The 27004-nt window shown below is 42.2% G+C and overlaps 1 protein-coding gene across 1 annotated transcript in view; it reads right to left on the bottom strand.

Annotated features, from left to right (window-relative positions):
- Positions 1-25169, bottom strand: part of EZR (ezrin) — a 153519-nt gene extending 128350 nt beyond the window's left edge. The window contains exons 1-2 of the mRNA XM_069234591.1: positions 25039-25169; positions 19320-19423 (exon numbers count right to left, since the gene is read on the bottom strand). Of these exons, the coding sequence (XP_069090692.1) occupies positions 19320-19331 (12 nt within the window). The 5' untranslated portion in view covers positions 19332-19423; positions 25039-25169. The remainder of the gene's footprint in view (positions 1-19319; positions 19424-25038) is intronic.
- Positions 25170-27004: the final 1835 nt, after the last annotated feature.

Raw genomic sequence — 27004 nt, forward strand, 5'->3', positions numbered from 1 at the left:
AAATGTGACAGATAGCATGATGATCGAGTATTCTTTTCAGATGCAAAATAGTCAGTCAACCAATTCAATTCAAGCACTTCATGGAAGGTGGAATGACACACCAAATAGCCAGTAGCGTGGGAGAGACTGATACTCCTCTGGGTGGAGCCAAAGCCCACTCTAGCCATATTTTAAAGGCTTCGTAACAATACATCAAGCACAATATCAAGCCAGACCTAATATAATACGTCTGCAGACAGCTACGCTGTCCAGCCAGACCCAGACATGGCCATCTTCACTGCTTTTGCTGGAGGTTATGGGCAGTAAAAGCAAGAAGGCTATTTCGGCTTCTCAATGTTGTGGGGAGGGGAGCTGAGAGGACATTTTCAAGCTGGAATTTATGACATCTATACAGTTTATGGCCTGCACGCAGAGCAGATGCAAGGCTGCTGATAACCACAACGAGGGAAGGCCTTTTTAAACCGTGGTCAGGGTACACAAAGGCACACCTTTGAAGTTAAGCAGAAACATTACAGGGTTCCTTGCAACGCTGCGCTATTGGGAATTGCTGCGCGTGGCACAGCACGCTGCAGAAAGGAAATGTCAAGGCCCCGGAGAACTCACATCTCTTTGTAGTAATTATTACTAAATAAACCAGCCTAGCTTTTCTGAGTGCATTCTACTATTTGCACCTTTTATACTTGTAATTATGATGCCAATTCCTAAAGAGGTAGTCGTCCCCAAAGCTTAAGCCTGATACAAGGAAAGATCCTATTTACAAAACCCCAAAGTAACATTTTCGTAGTATTCTTTCCTGTATTTACATTTGCCATAACTGTGTATTCGACCTGCCCACTCCATGGACTAAGCAGAGACTTAGCGTTCTTGTTATTATTTCTCACATGCAAAACTATTTTCCATGTCAAGTCTCCCCTTTCTCTGCACCTCATGCAAAAACTGGAGTGTTGCATCTGCTTTCCCACCCCTTCTGCACCACTTAACCCCAGTCCACTGAAGAGCGAGTATGGCAGTGCAAGCAAGTGTGGGAAAGGCACTGCAATTATTTGCGAATTCCTACTAAGTTACAACTTTATACGTCTCTAGACCGCCATGCCCATCCCCTGACACCGCCTCGGGGGAACACCAATGTCCCCACAGTTAAGTGCTATTTACGACCGCAGAGAAATCTGCAATTGGGTGAATTTGGTAGCCCTATGTGAAAAATCTGCCCATATAAGATCCCAGATCACGAGTTGCTGAATTAGAATCTGGAATTTATGTGCTGATGTAAACTTTTTCCACATGTAGAGAATCAGCTCAAATAACTTCATAAACACAAGCACCAAGTTCCCCGTCTCTCGCCACCCTCCATGTTTAGTCCCACCAGTCTGCTTCCAAGAGAACTCCCAGCCTTTCTCATCCAATTTGGGAAATCCAAAATCCTGCTTCAAAATGGCTACCACGATCCCGAAGTGTAGCAGCAGTTGAAAAATGCATCCAACGACTTGGTAAATACCATGAGATAAAAAGAGGACACAATCTTTACCTCCCTCTGCTATCTTGTGAATATGTTCTTCACTTTTACTGCACTTCCCATTCTTATGACCAAGGCTTGATTTTCTTTTAAAGTGGTCATTCAAAAACACTGTATAGGTTTATTTCTGCAACATTCATTTTTAGGTATCGCCTAGGCAGTGCATGCACTGTCACTTCAACACATGATGTTTCTACTGTATTGGCTTTGGGCACGCTCTTGCCTGTCATTGGTTCCTTTCTGTGCCTTTCTAAACCTGCTGCTCTTGTGTGGTGAGACAATCAAATTTGTCCCTCCTTTTATGGTTTGGTTCACGCCTATGGCGACTGGCCCTGTCACATGTCTTATCTCTCCACTGGGCATTTAGGTTACTGTCGTTGGACTATTTCCTTATTTTGCCGTGCCTCAGGATTTTGGATTGTTTTTACGGGTGGTGAAACAACCACGCTTAAGCTGATGCTATTTTCGGCATGCCATCCCCTCTGCCATTGTACCCACCCCACCAAACCTCTGCTCCAATCACTGCAGCTGTCAGTGCATCGTGATGGCCGCTTCCTGCTCCCTTTCATTATTTCCCAGATACCTCTGATGTGGTATACTTTGGCCGCCACGTCTGCCGGTTGAAGATTCATTTATTAGTGGAAAATGTACTTCGTTATGCAGCAGCACGGCTAAAATATGGCATTTTTAAAAATCACAGTGGCTCATCAAGGGTGTAAAATAAGTAAATTAATGCAGCTCTTTTGTCACTCTGTTGCGTCACCCTCAGGACACAAGTCGGGGTGGACGTGGTCTATCAGTATTCCCACTTTTATCCTGTGGAATCCTGTAGGTGTCTGTATGCTGCCTCATGTCCGGGCGCGTCACTGGCCTCAGCAGACGGTAACTTCTACAAGTGGTATTGTGGTGTGGATGATTGCCCTTACAGAGGGGCCTGCGTAACTGGGGTCTGATCCTCACTAGCTCTCACTGCCTGGGATTTGCCCTGTTCTAAAATGTTCTCCCTGTACTTCTAATTGTGGGAGGAAGAAGCTGCACCTGCCTAGCTCGAGGTGAGCAGTTATCGTTTGGGTTCACTTAACTTCCGGTCCAAAAATGACTGACTAACTGAACCACCCACCAAGCAAAGCACTACTTTCTCCACACTGCACGGCACCTGTTAAACTGTGCGAAAAAGTGTTTATATACAACAGCGACACATGCAGACTCAGTAGCTAATGAGCACGTCGATTTTGGTGCAGCGCTCTAGGATCGCCCAAGGAGCCTCCAACATGCCAATCCTAGTTCAGTTTATACACTGAGTCCTTCCCACTCCCTGCCGACATTCAAAATATGCTCAACCAGTGGATTGGCTGCTGTGCGCACCGGAAGTTCTGAAATTACAGAAAAACATAATCCACTGAAAGAACAACAACGGAAAACAGACAGGCTGAATTGATCCATGATTTTTGTATGTAATGGAGAAGTAGCCACCGCAGGTAAATGTACTTGCAATACATCGTCATGTAATTAAGAAAATACTAAAACACCTTTACTTACACAGTACCACCTCTGTACTTCCTAGCAGAGATGCAGTATGTTAATATTTAATCCTTGAACCTTACCGTAGGACTGTAATATTTTTATTAGGGCACTCCAGCGCTCCTCACAGGTATGCTCTTGTCAACCTCTACTGGCTTGTGAAGGCTAACAGAAATCGATAATTAAGAGGGTGCTCCCAGATACTTGTCAAGTTGAATGAAGTCATTAGTTTATTTCTTTTGGTCTGAAAAAGGCTGCCAGCAAAATGCGGAATTTTCCGCACTCTCACAGACACCACATGTGTCATAGAGCTATACAGACACTCCGCAACTTTACAGGGGCCTTTGATGAAAACGGAAGGAGACCTAAGTCTCTTCAGTACAAAATAAAAATGGTTTTCCTGATAATTAGGAAATTCTATTTAATTGGCAGATGAGTATTTCATCCCAGAGCTTCTAAGGAAGTGGTTTTATTTTAATTAGATGCATCATCGTGTGTCTTGAATCACCTCTCCAGAGATGTTGATTGCTTAATTTCAATTTATTGTATTTTCAAAAATAACATTTTAAACCCATATAGAAGGAACAGTATACCCAGTGCCAGTAACATGTTTCCTTAGCAGCAGGTACAATTCAGTCCAGTTCAGATTCCAATATCACACTTTGCTCGGGGAGTCTGAATAAAATAATATTTATTAACGTCGAGCACTTAGACATTATGAAGAAGCACTAAAGAGAACAGATTGGCAGATTCGCCGATACAGAATACCAGTTATAAAAAAATAACACTTTGAATAGGTTTTTCTCACTGCAGTGATATATTGTACCTATTAGAGGCAAAGCTTCTTCGTTAAAAAAATAAACTTTTTTTAAAATTTGAAGAGACTTTACCTTATTTTCATTCAATAGCATGGAAGTAGGTAAATGAAATTGCTTTAGTTATATGCAGGGCCACTCGAATTATGTGGAAGAGAGGACAAAATTATGCGGCAGGGTTGACCTAGTTATGAGGCAAGAAAAGTCCAGTTATGCATTACAACGCCAATAGCTCTAACTCAAGCAAATGCAAGACCTATTGCATTGCAAATGCTTGTTATTTGTTGTTAACAATACAGTGCCCTGGATGTATGAGGGAGCCACCACCTCCCCAGGGCTCAGTTTTTTTAATGTGGGGGTGTGTGGCCCTCCCACTGCCCTGGGGACCACCACCTCCCCAGGGCAATCTTGTAATTAAAGCTGGGGGCCCTGCAGCCCTTCCACAACCCAGGGACCACCACCCTCCGGGGCAAATGTTTTAAAAAATAAAGGGGTTCCCTATGGGATGCACACGCCCGAGGACCATCACTCCGCGGCTAATATCTAGCGGAGGGGGCCCGCGCAGCCCCCCTCTTTGAGCCACTGATGGCCTCAGGACCGCCACTCCCCAAGACCAGCTCCTTCTATGTCCCAGGGTGCCCACCCCAGGGACATAGCTGTTTGCTGTGGCTTGGCTGCAGTGCTGCAGCCAAGCCAGCCACAGCAAACACTTCGGGTTTTGACAGCGGGACCTTTAAAGCAGGTCCCACTGTCAAAATCCAAAGCATTCATCTCTGTCCCCTGCATGCCCTTGAGGGCTCCCTCGCAGTCCCACATATCCCGTAAAGGGCCTTATAATAAGAATTAAATACATTTTTAAAAACATATTTTTAAAAAGTAGGGTCCGCGGGAGAGCCCTTAAGGGCTCCACCCGAGGTCACTACTTTTTTTATATATTTTTTTTCACTACCAAGCCCATAAAGGGCTAAAAAAAACATAAAAACTCATACCTCAGAGTGTAGATCGGAGATCTTCACACTGAGCTCTCGTGGTTAGAATCCAGCTAGACTCATTTACCTTTTTTTTTTTTTATTAAAAAAACGTACTTTTTAAAATATATTAAATACATTTCTTTTGCTAAATCTAACAAAAATATCTCATTCTAAGTGTATAAGATATTAAATCCTAAAAAAAAGTCCCTCACTTTCTTTTTCTCTTTCTGTCTCTTTCAATCTATTTTTCACAACCCACTCAGACACTTACACACCCACTCACAGGCCCACTCAGACACTCACGCACCCACTCACAGACCAACTGACACCCTCATGCAGCCTTTCAGAGACCCGCGAACAGACACACTCACTAAAACACTGATGTAAGCACTCTCACACCCAGACAGACAATCTGACAGCAACTCTCACCCCCCGATACACCCTCTCACATCAATTTCACACCCAGAGAAGCTGCGGCTAACTCTTGCTGCGCAAGTGGAAAGGGCTGTGCACAGTATGGGTTTGGGTGGTTGGGGAGTGTTGGCCGCAGGGTCTGGCTGCAGATGAGTGAAGGACATCACGGTTGGGTGCTTATAGGGGGTTGGCTTCCCTGTGGCCAACCGCCGCCACGCACAGCCAAAGGCTGTGTGCTGCGATGGTTGAATTAACATATAGCGATTAAAATGACTATTGGTTTAAAAAAAACATAGAAATTCACAGAAAAAAACAGCAGTTACAGGGACATTATAGTTAGGAATTAGAATTTTAAAAACCTTGGAAATTCACTGAAAAAAACAAAGGTTACATGGACATTATAGTTAGGTTCTGAATTTACTCGTACAAAACCGTAGAAATTCAGCAATTATAGGTACCTCAGCCGATTATAACTGGTGCTTCCGTAATGCACTGGTTATGACCTCACATATTACATTACTCATGACATGGTCAGTGACATCACTGATGACATCTAATATGACATCACTGATGACATCATCCCCACAGTCATACACCCACTCATTTGGTGATACAAACTCTTGTACATCAACACAGACACATCTACTCACATACTTATTCTGGGGTGCATAAGAGTAGTGATGTACAGATATTCATTCAGTCAAACAGCCACTAACACAACCACTCACTCACTACACTACTAACTGAGGTATTCACATACTCATACAGTTACTTACACACCCCCTCATATACCCACTGATACACCCACTCATACTCATGCAGCCCATTAATAGATCACTATTCTAGTGACACATACAGTTAATCAGCTGTACAAACACTGACACACCAACATAATCACCCATACAGTCACTGACACAGTCTCTGACTCATTATTACAGTCACTTACACATGCAATCTCTCAAATATACAACTATTCATACACCAAATCACTCATGTGAACAGGCACTTACATACACACTCAGTCACCCATACAGCCACTCACTGACTAACACAAGTTCTTACACATCCACTCACTATCCTATATAAAACCGACTCACCCACTCAGTTTACGATACAGCTACTCATACACCCACTGACTCTTGCATACAGTCACTCAGTTATATGTACAGCCATACGGTAACTGACTCACCAAGTCACTCACCAATACAGTGACACCCATTCTCTTACATAGACAACCACTCTGACGCCCACTCACTCACACATGCATTCCAGGAGTGCCAGTTATAGTTAGCTAGTTACCACGCATACACCTTTACCATGCATGCCTTTACAACGAAATTCGTTGTAAAGGCATGCATGATAAAGGTATACTTATGGTAAAGACAGTGTGGTAACTGCACTGCGTTGTAATGGCATCGTTAAACGCTTTACTATGCCTTCTATAACACACTAGAGAGAGAAGCACCTTCCCATGACGCTGGATTTTCCATTTCCCGGTTAGATGAAACCTTTGTCCCTTTCCTGAAACACAAGCATCAGCTGATCACAGAGCTGATCTCAAGCTAAAGTATTTACATAAAGGGGGCGAAGGCCAATGCAGGAATTTTATAGGCCAAAAATATTTATTCCAATAAAGGAACAAATAGTCAAACACTGTATTTCTTGGAGATAAACCACAGGCGGGTGACCTCAGGGGAGTTTCAGACCACAGGGCTGAAGAGGTAAAAAAAAATATCATGCATACTTAGCTGCCTCAAAAGGTTATTTATCCGATCAGGGCTCACCACAATGCACAGGTGATTAGCAGCCGTGGAGGATCAGCTGTAGAGGAATACTTCACACAGTGAAGGTGGGGTCCTAAGGCCGTTCGTGGGGGGCCCCACCGCCGCAGCGAGGAGCTGAGCGCCTGTGAGTATCCGCCTGCAGTGCATAAAGTCAATTCATTTACGCAGATTTGTCTTCAAGTTAGAGCTACATTTTTTGACACTGTGACTCGGAAACGTCGGCAGGAAAAATTATAGTGCAGACATTTTAAAACCAAGCTATTACACTACTCACATTTGTGAGCATTGCACAGTGGCGTAACGAAACTTGAGGGGACCCCCCTGCGCAGTAGTGGAGGGGCTCCCTCCGGACGCACTCCGGAGCTGCCAGGCCACGTACTGTTCCGAGGGGGGCCCTGGAGCTCATCCCCTCATCCCCGCACAGCTGGGCCTTTGATAGGTCACCGGCATTGTCACATCCAATACTTTAACGTGGTGTGAAATATAACGCTGGTTGAATAAGTGTCTGACCCAGGATGATACAATGGTGATTCTCTGTAGAAGGTGGAGTTCAAATGTAGCCTTCCTGTCACAATTAAATCTGACCAATAAACCCTATCATTTCTTTCCAAATACAGCAGAAACTTGGGAAACCGAAGTATGTGCCAAAGATCACACCTTCGCAGGCTAAAAATAAGCATTCCAAGATCATCATATGTCACATGACCAAGAGTCACCACTTTCAAAATCCATGGAGGCAGCACTTTCATTCTTTGTCAGTGTGTGCTTATAACCAGGGCCAATGAAATCACGTGATTTTACAGCTGCACAATTTTCTGCATAGTTGTGGATTTGCTGCTTTTGCCACATACTACACCATCTGCTGCATAATCTTCAGATTTTAACAAAAAGTAGTTTCTAGCACAAACAGATCAAAGGTTAATAAAAATTCAGCAATGGAAGCTGCCACACAGTCGAAGCCCCTTTACAAGGGTTGACTGGTCACCGTTCTGTAGCTTATTGGTGTATTTTTGCATTAAATGGGTACTAATGGGTATTAACCTTTGCCCTGACAGTGTTAAGCTGAGTAAAAATGTAAAAATAATGAATTAATGCTGCCACAAAATGTTCTGCATTATGCTGCATAATTTGGCTTTTCTTGCCATATAATTAATGTCAGCCCTTCTGCATAATGTGGCTCTCCCTGTTGCATAATTCCAGTGGCCCTGCTTATAACAAATAGCCCCTGGGATTGGTAATTTTCTTTTGGCTTCCTAGAATCCCTTCCATAAAGTTCAAATCAGATGCAGGCTTCCTTTGTTGTAGCTCATCACTCGTGGGTTGACTTGAGTGTGGACCAGAATAATGTACGGTTGAATTGAGTCATTGTATTGTAGAACAAAGGGGAGCCAATTATTAACAGCATGTACCAGAATGAAAAGCCTACAACACAAAAGATGTGTCTTGTTCCAGCACTCGCTCGTGGTGGGTTGGACCAGAACCAGCATTTACTGACCACGTGAGATGCACAAGTATCTACATCAAGTGCAATCTAGGTGAACAACTGGCAGCACATTTTCCATTTAATCTCTGAAGATGTGAAGATGATGTATTTTGGGCTGAGGTTCGGGACAATGCTTAGTGGAAACTTCTAACCCTGATGTGGTAGGTGAGAATAAGCCTTCCTTCTGTAAGAGCTCAACAGTCGAAGTCTTGCTTGTTCCTTAAAGGTTGCGTCAGGAAACCAATCACATCTTGGTGGATGTTTCTCCATTTTCTCTGTTTGATCATTATAAAAGTAAACAAAATGCTTGTATCGTAGACCCAAGAAGAGAATGATGAGTAAAAAAGCAGTGACACCATCTCCGCTTCTTGCAAAGAGATATATATTTATTCTATGGCTGCAGAGTGAACGTTCATCTTTTGAGGGGTGGTTGGGTGACTTAAGTGAGCGACTGTTGATGAAGGAGCTCTGTACAGTTAGAGCGTGAAGGGATAAAAAGTGGTTGAAGACTTTTAGGGCTTTGTGGGAGTTGCAAGGCAAACTAAAAGTAGTGTGTGATACATAAAAATAGGGGAGGGTATTATGCTTCTAATTATTTTGAAAAAACAGAGGAGGAATTTATGTGGATGTATTAAATACTGGTTCTCCTACATCAGGTAATGGTGTTGACTGGGAATATGGAATCCCAAACATTGACAGTACAAAATATCATTATCACAATATTGAGTGACAAAATATCAAACGGTAAGTTTCTATACATTTCCTATACCTAAATCCAAGAACAGTAGATCCCCAAATCCCTCTGTGCACTTGCCTTACAATATTTTGTTCCTCAATATTATGGTAACAAAATTCTGCCACATCTATATTTGAGATTTAATATTCTTCACTACAATCCCGGATAATAAATCTTGAAAATATTGTTTTATTTACCTATGGTCTGACATTAATTTTGTTGTTTGTTGATTTATTCAAATAAATAAAGTTTAAAAAATGAAATGTCATTATCAAGATAAAATATATATGAAGCATTATTGAAGTGTGCTGCCACTTGGATGTGAATCAATGTGTACGTCCTTTCAAACATAGGCTACTACTCGTTCAAATCCCGTGATCTAGGGGACTCATGGGCTGTAGGAGCCCATTCTGTTTTGCTTCTTGTAAACATTGTTTAGTATATGTATTGGATGTAAGAAAACAATATGGTTAAGCAGGACACAATTCTAAGATTATATGTAAGTGTGCTTGTTGCATAATCAGACATCAATCACACCGTTTCATTAAAATGAAGGTGTCAGCTCCCATCTAGTGATTTTGGTGCTAAACAATATCCTCTACCCTGGTTTGAGAAAAACAAGTATTTTGGCAAATAATGAACTTGGAGGTCGGTGTTCAAGGGGAAATTTCCACAATCTCACACCACAAATGAAGGAAATAAATAGTGCCTTGCTGTCTCTTTCAAGCTAAGTTTGTCGACAACAAATAGCCATGATTCCTACAGCATCAGTTCTGATAGAACCTAAGTGGCTACTTAATGGTCTCTGGTCAGACCATGGACGAGTCACTAGAATATTGAGCCACACGTTTGGGTGGCCTAGTTATTGGCCTGCGCAGGTTACGGTCTACACTGATGATAGGTTGATGAAGCCTAACGGAAGGATGTAGAGGAATCCTGGAGGTCGCCATCATTCATGGACTGCTGGAAAGCTTAGGCTTGCATGCCAGCATAAACAAATTCAACAAGGCAATAGAGATTGTACTGCTCGTGTCTCTCGAGGAAGAGTCAATATGGGTCACATTTCTCTGTACGAACGTCTGACAGAAATATTGAGTTGTAAGTATTGCTTACAAAGATGCTGCTCCAATGGCTGTAGATTTTGTATTATTAGTTCCAAAGTGGTGATACTTTTTAAAATATGTAGGTCAAAAATGTCTGCCAGACGATATTTAATTATGATGTTCTGGTTCCATACCCAGTAAAAACGCCTTCAAATGTTTGGAAAGTACATTTGCAATAGAGAGCATGAATAAGGGTTGCAACTGGATACCACGTTGTGCTGAGATCATATATATTTAAATTACAAAGTCAGACACTGTATTTACAACGTTTAGATAAAGGATACATCGTTGCAAGCTACTTCTAAATAAACAATCTCACTAACGAAGCCTTAAACAATAATAGCAGGAACATTTAACTGATCGAATATGATAAAAGGTATGCTGTATTAATCCTGGACAGACACCAACTTATTTCGAACATTTCATTTAGAATACTGGCGGTAATGAATGAGACCCATAACATGTGAATCAAATGTGTAGAGCCTAATGACACCTTAAAAACATTCTCTAAAAAATGTAGTGAAATCGATTAGCCGACTAAGAAACCTGTAACTGAAGTACAGTATAACAATATATCACAAAAATTTTAATGGAATACATTCCAGTCGCTGAATACCAACATGCATACTTTTTACCAGACTTTCCAACAATATTCTTTTTGCAGTTTCATATAATGCAAACTTGGTCCAAGGGCATTAGAGTGCTTTACATGAGCGCCAGTTTACATTACACAAGGTTAGATATATATTTTTTCTTTTTTTAGACTCAGGGAGATTAGGTGCTTGAGTGGCTGTTGAGCCAAATTTGGCGCCTCAAAGTTGACAATACTGTCCATAAGGCCACATCTCCCAGTTGGGGGTTCTTTCCGCTTAAGAAAAAAAAAATGTTTGTGTCTTTCCAGGTTTAGAGGTCAAAAAATAAAAAATAGGTTTCAGGCAACACCTCCAGTCTTTATTCACAACTGAACAGGAACGTGCAATATGCAGAGTATTTCATTTTGTAGCCAGACAATCAACATTTTATATTGCTTACAGTAAAAGGAATATAAAAAAAAGTGAAATAAACGTTTCAATCTAATGTCAATATTACTTTATAAAGGCAAATTCGAATGCAGGAGAGTGAGATATACTCAAAATGAGTTCAAGTTGTACACTAAAAAGTCATTCTCATATAATTTTAAAATGAAATTATGTTTTGTTGCTTCCTCAGACTGTGTGTGTAAGATATCACTATTACTATCCACACCAACACTGAGACCACTCAGTGTGGCCATCAGATAGGACAGTCAAGGATGAAACATTTACCAGACTCTGCCATAATTTCCAGCCAAACATATGCTTAAATAGAATTGCAGTTGCCATGTGGAGCCAGTACTGTATCTTTAGGATTTGGGTTTCCGATGCTAAAGACTATCTCAACAGGAAAAAATTTAAGTCAAGCCTGAGCTTGCATGGATGTAGATGGAGGTTCATATAATGACCTAGGAGCTGTACATTGGAATTCTGTCAATTATCTCTTATGGTAGGCCTCAATTACATTCACAAGAGCTAACATTCATTCGGGCCAAAGCACTGACAATACTGGGACAGCAGCACAGCTTCGTAATTTTACATTTAATCTCTTCTCGCCAAAAATCAATGGAGGTTTTACTAAGCATGAAAGTTTGTATTTACGGTTCACCTACTCTTGAGCCAAAAGGTGATATGATAGTAAGTGGATGAATGCTTAATTTGCATGTTGTCTAGCAGTCATCTCCCCGCATTGACAGGGTTTAAATCTGAAGGCCAAAATCTTCATCTCTGATGCATTCACCACTATCTTATTGACTGGATTGTATGAATCCAAAGCCTACAATGATCTGTGTAGCGCCAGTGCCATAAAATCAAAGATGACAGTGGCACCGACGTATTGAAGTACTGGAAGGCATTTTGATGTGAGGTTGGAGGAAAAGATCCAGCATTCTATAATCCACCACTTAAATCTACGGCAAACAAGAGAAAAATAAGTGCTGCTTACACTCATCTTTTCTTTAACCCCCCTTTGGTAAGAGTATCATCTGAAACGGTATGGTTACAAGCCAGCTTAACCCAGACATTTGAATTACTAAAAGAGCTTTGAATTGCACAAAACAGTTGAAATGGGACAATCAGATATCTTCTAACAGATGAAAGCCCTGACCTCTCCATTCAAAGCTGTCTTGTTAACTATGAAGCAGGTCAGAACAAAGCAGTGGACATTTGGGCTAAAATATTTTCCGTGGTGCCACTATTGGAATGGAAATCAGTTTTAACATATGGCGAAAGATCTTTTCCAACCATTCAATCCTCCAGATCAGACAATGATGCTCTGGCAAATGTTTTGCCAAAATTTCCATAATGTAACACAGCAACTGATGTTATGGTGGGCATGGTTACATTTTTTAATTGGTGAAGGATGTAGCTACTCCAGGACGGGGGGACTATGGCCTATTGTGAACAAGAGGATGCCAGTGAAACATATGCTGCCCCCATACATGGATCATTTAAGAAACCTGGGATATTGATCATCAAGTTAAGGTGCTCTTGATGTTCTTGAGTCTTATAACCTACTCAGCATTCCCCGGTGAACACCCAATAACTGTACTATGGGTGGCATGTAGGGAATATATGGCAGTCTTGTCATCAACATATATTTTTTTATGATTTACCCATACATGGTCAAAATGCAACATGATGACGATGAATTGGATGCGTTTACTAAGGCTGCAGTTTTACGTATCTGTAAGTAGCATGTCTAAATAAGCAGAAGATAAACTATCACTCCCTGCAAGCATTTATTCCTAAAGTTTCAATTTACGTCAGCAATAAAAAAAGTGACAGACCAACAAACCAATAAAAGTAAATGGATGTTGACGACTGCAAACAAATTTGGATTCTAGTTGTTCATTTGCTAGGGCAGATAATACAAGTGTCCCTGTAGATACGATTGTCTCTGTAGACTCTCACCCACCCGCAACGTTTTTCACCAGTTTTCCTGTTTTGTTTCCTTTCATCTTTATTTTTTGAAAGAGGAAATCTCTCTTCTCTTCACTCGTTGTTGCATTTGGTAGACACTCTGGTGTTTTAATTGCAAACCAGTGTTACAACTATGAACAAATGGTCCTCTGTCGTGCCCCATTTTATATTTAAATTTGAAAATTGTCATGTCTTTTACAATGAAATATGTTTTTGTAAATGAAACCAATTGTGGTTAGGTTTCTAAAAGGGAACAATGTACATCACATCTACAATGGGTGTTTGATGTACTCTTAAAATCCAATAGATCCAGAACTTCCATTGAACCAACCCGCAACTATGGGGGGTGTTTAGGAAAGTTAGCGTCCTTTTACCTGGTGGTGCCGCAGAGCCAGAGCTCTCGTGCCTGTACACTTTCCAAGGCAGAGGCAGTTCTGCATTTCCTCGTGTGTTTCCCTCAGGCAAGATGCCACTGCTTTACTTTGTTTTAAAAAATGCAAGCAACCAGTTATTACTCCAATAAAATGGTGTAGATAATCGCTTCGTTGTTTTATTTTCCCAGTGTAACCCCTTTCTGGCACCGCCCTTTCGTTGTGATTGGTGATCACAGCAGCACACACTGATGAGGCTTGTTTAGGTGCTGACTCCCTATAGGCCCTCTCATGAAGCAAGGGAGCCAGCAGTGGGCCACTCTAATGAATATTTGGAGTCAGGTTTGACATGTTTGGTGGTAGACACACACATAGTTTTAATTATGATATGTGTTGAGGTTTCAATATGTTAATATTATGAATCTCTCTGAAGTGGAGTAAACGTTGCACTGAAGTGCTGAAAAGAGACTAGACACCTTTGACAATATAGATCAAAAGTGGCTGCCTTTCATGTTCTACTGCTCGCCTTGACACAGCTCAGGAGCCCAAAGGCCAGAGCGAAACTAGTCAGTTGTGGAACTTTTCGTGAGATGGTTTGAAGCATAATTAGGAAAGTTAAGACACACTTAGAAATTAGAGAAACTGCTCTTCTATGAGCTCTCCTCTGAGGTCCTTTTCACTTGAAGTAGGATTACCAGTATCATAATTAAGGATCAATACAGTTCCAACTGAAACAAACCACCAATAGCCAGACCATGCTTCTATTGATCAGAACACAATTATCATATGGAGGTGAAAAATATTGGCTGATCTCACTACTTTCTCAAATAAAAATAAAACAATGCACAGATATCTATAGTTTTATTTTCAAACGTTCATATAAGGCCAGTAACATTTTTAAACACAAAACCGTTGTACATATTTTGCTCCTATTTGATAACTCCCCAAAGTTGCTCATAAAACGTTGACTCTCTTTCGAGCCAATATTGAAAAATCTGTGGCTCATTGACCAGTAACAGTGGCAAACGTTTTGGCACTGTAGCAAAACAGGATTTTTGAACCTTTGTTCAATAACTTGGTGACACCACTAGGTGGCTGATTAGGAGCCATCTAATCACCCCCCTATAGAAGCTCTGATCCTGTCACTTTCCCAGCCGAAGGAGGAAATCAGACAAAAATTGGAGGCCACTGAGAAAAAGAGAACACAAAGGCAGGATCACCTTTAAAACACACTAATTGAAATATGTCTCAGGCACTCTTAACCCTGGGCAAAGTCTTTGCGATGCAGCCTAGTGGTGGGACGTAAGGAAGAGAGCCGGACTGAAAATGCAGAAGTGGGAAGGCTAGATGATTCAGGCGCCCGCATTTGATGGTTGTACGATTTGAAGCATGTGTTCTGTCTTGCCTGGTGCTTGAATCTTAAAGCTGGGAAAAGACAATGAACGTTGACCGACTGATAAATTGGTATCTGAGTCTGGGATGCCAGAACTGCATCATACTCCAGCACAGTGTACTAGAAGAAAACTAAATAACCCAATTCATTGTGTGTCTGCTCTCACTCAACAGTAACTTTTCCCAGCAATACACATTTTTTCCCACCCCAGTCACAACCTAAAGAAAAAATGAGTTTTCCATGGATCGAAATTACAGGACAGAATTGGTTTCTTCTCCTATCACTGATGGATAAAGCTCTGCATTACAAAATAGCATGCATGTTAATGAAACTGCTCTGTTGGTCCGGACCTATGGCTGGAATCATCTCATCTACATTTGTAACATGACACACATCATTTAAGATGGCCATAAATCACAAATCTTTTCAACGATTCATCATTCTGCATGAGAAAGTATTCATGATCCTTGAATAACTGGAAATGACAGTATGAGCAAGCAGAAAGTTCTTGCTATTAGCCACCCACATAATTATTCAGGGTCAAGCAAAATTTAAAAGAATAAAAGATCTATGAAACAAATCACACACACAGGCCCATATTTATACTTTTTTAGCGCCGTGTTTGCGTCGTTTTTTTACACAAAGTCGGCGCAATCTTAGTAAATACAGTGGTATTTTGGAAGTTTGCGCCGCTTTTGCGTCAAAAAATGACGCAAATGCGGCGCTCAAAAAAGTATAAATATGGGCCACAGTGTCTGGCGTCCTCCAAATGATCCCCTAGATTTAGATTTTTTTAAACATGGTGGAGGGTCACATCATTAGATATTAGGAGAAATTTACAAAGAATTTAGCTAACAACTACAAAGGCTAGTAAGTTACAATTGCTTGCAGGTAACACCGCCCAGCTGCCTCACCCACAGGCAGGGATGGATAAGCCTTTTATTCCACTGGGCATTTCCTCAGTGGGCTAGAACGCTTGGAGGCTAGTTTTGAACGCCTGCGACTGCTCCTGGTACTTGCCGGCTCCCCTAGGGCAGGGTTCTGCAAAGTCGGTCCCGGAGAGCCGGGTCCATGCTAGATTTTGAGCATATCCACATTTAGAAACAAGATGTTTCAGAAATCTACATTTTTCTAAATGTGGATATGCTAAAAATCTTGCATGGACCGGGCTCTCCAGGACCGACTTTACAGAAGCCTGTCCTAGGGTAATTACAGCAGCACAGGGGAGACTACAAGAGAAAGAAAAATAGAGAGAGTGTGGGGAAAGGTTAGCAGGAAGCGATCAGAAAGGGGAAGAGAGAGAGAGAAAGAGGAAAGAGAGAAGGAGGGATTGAAAGGTTTGATGGAAAAATAGAGTTTGTGCAAGGAGACTGAAGGAGCGGGCTAGCTTCAGTATTTTTGCCAAGGCTACTTTTGCTTCCCCAGTCTGGCCCTGCCCACAGCAGACTTTCTTCTGAGGACCCTGTCATGCTGCTGTTTAGAGTTTAGAGGACAAACCCTACAGGAGACACCATAAATGTGAGCGGCCCGGTTGAGGTTGGCTGCTATCATTTTGTTCTTACAGAAGGTGGCCCTTTAAAAAATGCTTCTGCTGTTGTGGCATGGAAAAGCTTATGACTTGGTCCTTATGAGAAGCTTTATTTGTCTTTATGTAGAAAGTTGTCAGCTCATGTCCTTTAGAAAGAAGCCCAGTAACTGTAAATATCATCAGAGATGTCTACATAAGAAATTGAATAACAAGACTTTCCTGTGGAATCTATTAGATTTGTGTTCGTCTCATGGTTTCTGTCACCCCTTAGTTAGAAATACGAACATGGTATCTCACAACAGGTGATAACCAGTAGCAAACCTGCCCACACCACACATCTGAAGGTACTGTGGCAAATGTGGATTGAGGACAAAAGAGTATGAACACTATAACACATGCAAAATTCTGACCACGTCTTAAGCCACCTGGAGACTACAAAGCTTTGCTCAAGATTAATCTTTAAAAGAATTCAGAGCGGGAGGCTCTATGTCTAAACTTGCATGTTTGAGTTAAGATGTACAAAGAATACCATAAAGGGCAAAGTCTAAGTTAAATCAACATGAACATGAACAAGCAATGACTGTGAAAAATGAATTGTTTCTTGCAGAAAAAACCATATTGGAAAAACATACACGCCCTTTACATAACGACTACACACATGCATTTACCTTAACCTTCTAAACGGAGAACTTCACGTTGGTTTGAGTGAACTCTCACTTTAAGGTTTTATCGCAGGCTTTCAAGGTTATCTTCTCTCTGGCAACTATTATCCCAATGTCAAACTACGTTGCCTACTGGGCGTCTTTCTCATGAAATTAAACATTGATAGGAAAACACATACTCTAAGTTGCCCTTCAGCCTCAGGAGAATCCGTCGTTTTGGAACAGTAAAATAAAGTCAACAGAATAAAGCATTAAATGTAGAAGTCTAACTCGAGTATTCAGTAGACTTCTTTGACAGGCTATTGTACTCCACTGCCATTGTGAAACTTCCTATTAACACTAAAAGTATGGCAGTATAGACTCAGCGATGTCCACTAACAGATGCACCAAATGGACACCAGTAGTCATTAGTCTTCACATAAAGTGATAATGCCGCAAGTAAGGTTTCAACTTTGTTGGTCATCATCAGTGAAGTGCAGTATTAATCCCATGGCACAGTGAGCTCCATTTTCTACATTTGGGAATTACCATCTCCCCTAAAGAGTAACTCTGATAAAACCAATAAAGTGATGGAGTGGAATTTGTATTTAACCTCAGCTTCTGTCACATAGAGCTCAAGCTCCTACTCAGTGATGAGGCCCAACAGCACTGAAACTAGTCTGAGGTTCACTGGGGGCAGTGGACTGTTCCCACTGAAGCAGGACCACGGTTGATTTGCATGTGGTTGGTCCCTATCTGTAGGGGTACGGAAAATAAATGAATGTATTGGAATGTAGTCCATGTAGCCCAGAGACATTACCAGTAGTTGAGAGCAATTCAAGTAATGCGCTCAGCACAATTTTGTCTTTCTTATGTAGATTCTTGTGTTACAGCTTGGTATAAGAATGGCCATTCACACAGCACAGAAATTCTGGGACAGAGCCATAGATCTACTATTTCCAGCCGTGCATGTAAAATGCCTGAGGATGGGCTTCAGATCTAATGCTCTCATGGCCCAGCCACACAAATTGCCTTCACCACAGCAGACCAGTGTGCCCAGGCATTATGTTTATTAGGTGCAGTATGGTTAGCTTAAAAGAAATGCATTCCAACACGGGTGGATAAAGAGAAGACTACATAACAACAGACTCATGGGTCCTAATTGGGGGCTTAGTTTTCCTTCACAAGTGGCTCCTAATTCCAGATTGGGCCAGTAACCGGGTCTGCCGTCTTTGTGACAGGCATTTCACTTGTGGCAAAACGTCCAGGAACACATTTAAGAAGTAAATGGAGAAAGAAATGTGTGAAGGAAGAGGTAACTAGAGAAATTTTGTATGCCAAGCCAGTCACCATCTAAGAGAATGTACAGCAGACATTTTAGTTATATAGAGCACAGCAATGTACAAATGCCGGTGGCAGAGAAGGAAAAAAAGTTCAATCGAGGCTGGTCATTTGAATACCTGCTTTAGTACTATAGACATCAGTTAGCCATTAACCTTTGTCCTTCTCCCAGTGACTTATCCAGCTTCCTACCAGTATCTTTTAGAAGCCATTGCAAATTCTTTAACTGATTAGGTATGCACAATTCTAGCCACAATGCACTGCTATGCACTGGCCAGCCCTTCTTTAATGAAGAACTATTTTATGCCTGCTCTCGTGACAAACTTTCCTTTGTGACCACTTCGTTAACTAAAACCTCACTATAAACAAATTATTATATACTCCATTGTATGTATTATCTGAGGTCTATGAATGCTCACATCATATCTGCTATCCAGGAGAACAGATGGCAGGCCTTGTAGCTCTTCCTCATATTTCTGGCACAGCCCTTACACCATCACGCTAGTGCTGCTCTGGTCTGTTTAGAGACATCACCTATCCCGAGGCAGATGCGGCCTCCACAATATACAAGATACTCCAGATGTAGCGTCCCCAATGATTTCACAGCAGAAAAAAGCATCCTTTGTTTTGTGGAATAAACTTCTTCCAATGCACTTGTGTCTGTCACACTGAAGCACCCCCAACATGCCAAAGATTGAACTGCGTGTCTTACCGGTTTCGGCATTTTTGCGTTTTCTTGCTTCTGTTCTCTGCCTTATGAAAAATCTCTTTCTCCGTGGATGGTTGGTAAAGGTGCAGACCTTGGTTGATGAACACCTTGAAAGAGAAGCAGGAAAATTAAAATAAGGCACCAATCTAAGCATTATGGGCATTGGAAAGACATTCAGATAAACGTTGAGCAGCTTGAACATGTTGCTATTTTAGATAATAAATTTGATAAAAGTATAAAAAATTAAACTGCTCTAATTCATAACTCCCATTCCACACTAAAAATAAACCTCACCATTTCCAAGAGCTGTCTCTGTTGCCAGTAACGTCGTTGTTTCAGACTAGAGGCCAACACAGGGAAACAAACCCTCTTGGCATTGCCAGCCTCTTTTCATTTCACGCAATATAAGCCCTGAACAATAGTCCTCAAACTTAAGTTGTGTTCAACGGGTTGTGTTTTTTCGCAAAGGTTTTAGAAAAAGGAAAGAAAATGTACACCAAAGAAACAGAAAATATTCACCATTTCTGCCTTTAAAGCACAAAACTTTGAGGTGGTTGAAAAATGGCCACCACTGAGTATTTTCAGCTAGATGTACTAAAGTTTAGAATGAGTGCTCATGCGAGGCAAAACAGCTCAAATTCTAGTGTTGATCAACCTTTGCACACATCAGTATTTTTATGTAAAAAGTAGCCAACTACGCAGCACCACCCAGCATTGTTTCACAAAACCACAATAATATGTGCAATATAGGTATCATGGAGAGTGCACATTGAAATCACCAGTGGCACTTTATGGTAACCCATAAATACTAATGGCGTACAAATTAACTAGACCTAGTGCATCACAAAATCTAATGTTAAATGAAAACTGGAGCAACAATTTGGCATGAGTCAGGGTAGGTAACAGCGCAACAATTTTAATATATGTACCTTATGCAAAAGTTACACATATTATGTCAGTAAACCAAGGGTGATTGTATGAGTGACAATCCCTTCTCTCAGGAATCCTTGAAGTATGCAAGTTACACAATCAAGCTCAGCAGTACACAAGAACCACACTATTGGCATAACCAAAGAAATCCTAAGAGCGTAACACTTTCTAAATATTGTGGTGCACTATTTTTTTCACCATGCAACACCTTATATTTGTACTCTGATGATCTTAGTAAGTATGCTGGTTAAAGATACTTTTTTTAACAATATCAAAATGGAGCTCAGTTGGGGTACTACCCACTTATGCAAAAGGGCCATGCATGGACTGCCACCACGACAAAGAAGTTGTTGTGAAATCTTATCAAAACCAGCCCTACTAAAAAGGATCATGACCAACAGTAGAGAAGTAGAAAAAAAGATCTAGCCCTGATTTACAGTACATGTGCACCTTTTACTGAAGACTCCATCTAAAAGAAAGATTTGCAGTGAGCGAGAAATCCAGATACAATATTGGCGTTGAGTCAGGTTGTGTAAATACACTGCAGTCTCTTTCCCAGTGTGGGGAGTGCCTCTCCTGGAGTTGCACACCTGCCAACCGTTGTCAATGACCTGAACAACACCGGAGGTTGGCGCGGCCTTTCTTGCAGTTAACTCAGCCTACTCTCTGGTAGGACACACTTGCTAATATGATAAGGGGAAGCAGAAATTGAATTTGTGGCTTCGTTTCAGACACAGCACTGGGCTCAGTGGGGTCAACACTGCAAATCACACCAAAGTGCACTCCAAACCTGCAAACACCCAGGTATTCTGATTTATTTCTGCACAACTTTCAGCGATTAACTGAGTCTGAAAAGTCTAAGTTGTCCATGCAGATCTTCACAAATTACTTAAAACCTACATAGGCTTACACATGACTAGGATGCAACTAAATGTAAAGGGGGAAGAGGAACGGCAGGGGTTGCAAACATGAAACAGAGGAGTTGATCATAGACATTACTATTCAACTTTTGTGAACAAAACTGAGGGAAAGTGTGACAGTGGGGCCGGCGCATGTGCTGTTCTCAGAATGCCGCTCCGTTTTCGCATTTGATGCGGTCACCTTAAATAAACTGAAATCAAGAAATAGATACAAGTGGTGTAATTTTCTAATTTTTACATTCTAGTGCTTCATTCAAAGTGAACTCAACTTTTGTGAACGCCCACAATGTAGTAGATTTTGGAGGTGTTCACAAACATTCAGAAATGTGCTTGTGAACTTACTAAGCCATCTTCACCAGGATGGATCTGGAATTAAGTGGGTGAAAAGTGAGTTGAAGTCAATCAATCCCAAAAATACCAGTAGGCATCAATACAAACTGTGAACTACGTTTAAAAGACCAGGTGCTAGTGAAAATGTGAAGTAGAAAAACGTAGCAATTCACTCACAAGCAAAACTGCAACTTAGAAAGTATTACTTTTGCCAACAGCTTAGTGAATTGGACTGTGTGTGTTTGAAGTCAGGGAGGTTCATTCATTCATATTGGCATGAATCTGATAAACTTAATAAACAAGGAGGAGCGTGAAGGACACTATGAAACGAAAATCCAATAATGTAAAATTCAGAAAACCAGGGAGAGTGATTGTAACTTAGTACAAGGGAACTGCCAGGGCTTAGGAAACTGTACTCCAGAGAGAACTGAATCACACAGCAGGTATGAGCAAGACATTCCTAGTTTCGAAGGAGCTGCCTCACCCAGTGGCATGGAGCCCAGCTCCAAATAGGAAAAATAAAGGCCATTTTAGCGACCACACCCATAAAACCGAGCACACTCGGGTGCTACCTTTCCCAGACAGTGCAGGGATTCTGGGCGAGGGAAGGAGCAGGGAGGCGGGCCAGCTTCTAGCACAGGCCTTGCCACTGCCACAGTATCTACTGACAGGGAGCCATGAAAGTTAGGGCTGCCGGGGGAGCTGCATCAACAAGTGGAGACAAGTCACCTACAAAAGATTAACTGCCTCCAAGATGATGCCAACAATCACAAAACCCAACTGTCACATTTTTTAAAACAGCACTTAACTTAATATTAAAAATGCTCCTGTCTGTTTCCCAGTTTCAGCAGATATGGGGACCCAGGGCATGATGAAGTAACACTGAAGAGGAGGTGGGTGATTTAAAAAGAATCAAAATTTGGTCGGGTAAGGAAGCCAAGGCTGTAACTCAGGCTCCTAGTTCCAAAGTCAGCAATGTACCTATGAGGCCACACACCCTGCCCACTGCGTTTGACTCTTCCTGAGATTAAGGAGCGGGAGGAGAGGGTCAGGACAGTGGCCAGAGATTATACTGTGGTGGGAGGACATCATTCGGCACAGTATGATCGATGTAAATTACTTGCACCAGATATACCCCTCAAGTGATCCTAGGACCTGTATTTCGAGTGCAAACAGTACTCTCAGCACCCCCCCAGCCTCCATCTCCACCATGGATGCCTCACCGGGACCAGATTTCACTGATTACATCAAAGAAATGGCCTTTGGGTATATCTGAAGGTGAGGTGGCAGGGGCGGAGGCTCGTTGAGCGCCAATGTCCGTAAGTGCTTACATACCAAGCCCTTACATAATGAGAATGAATGCTCAATTCCAGTATGTTTTCAGAACTGGTTAATTATTAAGTGCTCAAGACACACAGATGCACCATATGGGTGCAACAGAAATCCATGTTGAAAACTCACAATATGTAGTGCTGAGCTACTAACCAAAAACCACATCCATCCAGACACCAATAACAAATCAATCAGAAAGATCATACAACATAGAAGAAATACCAAAAACACATGCAATACTGCAAAATGAAATCTACTTGTTCAAAAATATGGCAAAGTGTCCCAGAAAAACCCTATTTCTTTAAAAACAGACAAAAAGACAAATGCATGAATCGCCCATTCACTAAAAAGATCCAAGTTACTTGAATTAAAACACTAAGGGACAGATGTAGCAAAGGTTTTGCCCATTCTGTGTCTATGGAAAAAAGTGTTTGTACATATGGACCTAAATCCTAAATAATGCCTAATCTCAAGCAAAACGAATATGTGTTGTTTTGCTGTCACCTATCTACCAGTGAAGAGTTAAAGTGTGAAAGAGTGGGGAAGCTGGGTGTAGCATCAACTTAAGAAAAGCAAGGCCCTGTCCTGCTGCTGAGCAAGTATCTACTGGCAGAGACCCAGTGGTGAGTGGGAGGTGGTGAGGGAAGAGCGACACAAAGCAGATTTGGGCCCCACCTTGACTCGGGGTACCTCTAAGGGCACACTGGCTCGATCCCACTAATCAGGCCAAACATATAAGCAGAAAGCAAATGTGCCCGTGTACTCACAGAAAAAGATTGTATGTAAGTAATGTCAAGGTTGAGTAGTTCAGGCAGTCCCGTTTTCTCCTGTTACATTCTGGTACTAGCAATTTTCTGTTTACCATTACAACTGGGGGACTAAAAAATAGGATGGAAAGAAAATTCCTCAACTTCTTACAGCTACTCACATTTGGGGTTAACAGATGCCACTGGGAAGTCGACCTTTAATGGCATGAGCTTTCCTTACACAAATGTGCAGAAATTTGTGTCTGCAGTGTTTTCCTTATAATTATCGATTTATGCATTTGGCACACTGTCCATCATCTGCTACATAATCGCAAACGAGTCAAAAGTTACAAAAAAACGCTGCGGAGGGAAAGACCCTTAGCAAAGGTTGACGGGTCACCTTGATGTTGCTTATTGGTATATCAAGGTGTTAAAATGACCAGACAAGGTTAAGAAGTGTACAAATTACAAAATAATGAAATAATACTATCTCAAAATATTGTGCATTACTCTGCATACTTTGCCTACGTTTGCAGCATAATTTAGTCAGCCCTCCTCATAAATTGGTCCTCCTCTGACTGACGCATAATTCCAGTGGCCCTGCACATGTGTCATTTCACTACTTTAAGGGGAAAAAACAACACTTGTAAAGACATTACAAGTAAAATACAAAAGAAAATATGTGCCGGCACTGCACCTCAAATAGAAATATCATGTGGCGTGGGACAGGTTTTTCAGTTTCTCTGTAAACCCACGCATCATTTTTTAAGAGTCTTTCTGTGTCTGCTCGATAAATTCAGTGTGACCTTTCACAAAACTCTCTGTTTGAACTTTGTGCCCGTTTCCCCTCTTATGCCATCCCGGAGTACGGCAATGACCCCCAGGCGGTCAATGTCTGCGGTCCGAGGCCCGAGAGTGAGGCGATGACCCTGCGAGCGGGGGGAGTTTACGTGTCGTGCTCTGGAGCCGGCGCGGTGACACACACGGCAGGCCACGGGGCACCACTCCCAGACTGCCGTAAACACCTGTCACCACACCCAAGTACACCTGTGAACCCCAATCTACACGCATATAATCTGGAAACTAAAAACATTTAAAAAAATATTTTCATGAAAGCAAGCAGTTCCAACAAATCTCAGCCAGACCTCGCTCCCCGGCCCATCCCAGGGAGGGGCGGCAACCAGCCGGGAGCACACGGGTCCCGGGGAAACCAGGTACAAGTGCCCCGCAGCAGCTCCTGTCCGGGCAAATCCCTCCGCCCCCGTTCTTCTTCTCCCAGGCAGGATCCATCCCACGGGCTGGTAATCCGCAGAACACCTGTTGTCTGGAGGAACAAGTGCAGAGAGAACGGAGGGAAAAGCAACTTCCTATTTGTTGCAATCGCATCCCGGCTTCTCCTTCCTGCGGTACCCTCCCCTCCCCGGTGGTCCTGAGGCGAGGCGAAACCCCGGCGAGGCTGCTCACCCGCTGTCTGCCGCCCGCTGGTCCCTTTGCAGGACCCCTCCTGCTGCTCGTGTGCGCGCTGCGGGCTCTCCTCCACTCTGGCTGCAATATGGCTGCCTGGCTGGGTGCAACAGGTCGGTTTTATCCTTCCTCCCGCCCTCCTCCTCCTTCACCGCCTGTCCCCTCCCTGCTCCAACCGCTGAACACGTACTGTAGAGGCGCAGCAAGCCAACAAACAAACCCTTCATGGCACTGCCCTGCTCAGCAGCTACACACCCTGACCGGGCGGGAGAGCTCCCAGCTCAGCAGAGGGTGGGCTGTCTGCAGCCCTAACGTCTTGCCCCCGGCAGCAAATCACACCTGGCCCAGTCACCCTCACCTATCCGGGCACAGCAAAATTGGTATGGAGTCGAGCCAGAACTGACCCACCAGCCCGACTGGGCCATGAGAGCCTGCGAATAAGACAAGCCCTCAAAAGATTTCGCATGTGAATGATGTAGCAAACGTCATGGAAAATATGATAAAGCCTCTTACGGATTGAAAAATAGGTTTCTTCTTGACCACTTGAGTTTCATTTTAGCACATTATATTACACGGCTGCTCTGAAAATAGTTTTTAAGCATAAACTTAGCCCAATTCCTTGAGGACATTTCCATAAGAGAAGCAAAAGATGTCAGTTTGTAGTTTGTCATGTACACTGTTAATCTGGCTAGTATCTATGTTAACAACATTATTGTCGATTTAATCCTAGGTAATGAAATACATTACACAGTGGAGAGGTCACCACTGTGTAGATAAAGTTAGGAGGAGTGATTTTTGTTTTGCTGATAACATTGGCACCATTAGATGAATTTGCACAAAACTATCCCCTAAAAAAGTTAATCTATGCAGCTCTTTCAAGGAAAGTTTCATGCGATCCGGTAGGCACAGCCTAGAAAACAGGAATTGGCAAAGCCAATAGGTCTCGCCTATTTGAGATTTATTGGCTTTGCCAATATTTTTTAAGACATGTTGCACAAGCAAGCTGCTGTGCAACATAGCTTAAAGTCAAGATGAAAAATGCAGTGACCCAGCCAGTCTTAAAATAAAGCAGGAGGGGGCAGCAACAGGAGAGAGGAGGGTAAGAGAGCAGCAATAACAGAGGGAGGAAGGAGGGGTAGAGTGAAAATGAAACAAGGGAGGTGCAGGAGATGAGAGAATGAGAGGGAGAATGTGAGGGAAAAAGAAGAAATAGTACCTCAATCATAGTGAGAGCAGCAGATGGGCACTAATTAAGTTAAATCAATCTCTACTTGGTCTATGTTCCCCAGAAAGGAATGGAAGTGACACTTAGCCTGCACTGGCCCATTAAAAGACTGCAATGAAGAGTGACACTAAAGCCAACAAATGGGAAGCAATGGGCGGGCTCCAAGCCATTTACTGTAAACCATAGTGTCTCACAAGTGGGAGCTCATGTACTGTTGTAGGCTCGACCTAAAAAGGGTTCCCTCAGCACTAAGTTCCCATGTAAATTCCCATTGGAAATTTTGCTTTTCAATGTAGAAAATCATCTGAATGAATTCATCAGTTTTTGGCAAAACTTTTGAACTGTAATAAAAGCGTGTTTTTTGTAATTTGGTCTAGATTTGGTATAAATCCACTTAGCCGTTTTCAAGAAATTTGTGTTTAACTCCTTCAGTGTGGAGGACGGCTCCATGCTGTTCTCTGCACCAGTCCTCGTGTGCTGAGAATGGCTCCGGGTCGTCCTTGCACACGAGGCAGTAAATCCATCTCCTGTAATCACCAGAGGGACTTCCTTTTATTATTGTATGGCACAGGAGCTGAGGAAGAGCTCACAACCTGAGGCAGTTTGTTTTTCTGTGTAGTGATGTTCGTCATGCATGATGCACCAATGTCATTCAACAGAAAATGAAAGTAAAATGAGCCAATTGACTCATTTACTTTTACTTACAGCTGTGTTCGGGGGCATATCTTAGCCCCAAAGCAT

This window comes from Pleurodeles waltl, chromosome 5 (assembly GCF_031143425.1).
Source record: "Pleurodeles waltl isolate 20211129_DDA chromosome 5, aPleWal1.hap1.20221129, whole genome shotgun sequence".
Classification (NCBI taxonomy): domain Eukaryota; kingdom Metazoa; phylum Chordata; class Amphibia; order Caudata; family Salamandridae; genus Pleurodeles; species Pleurodeles waltl.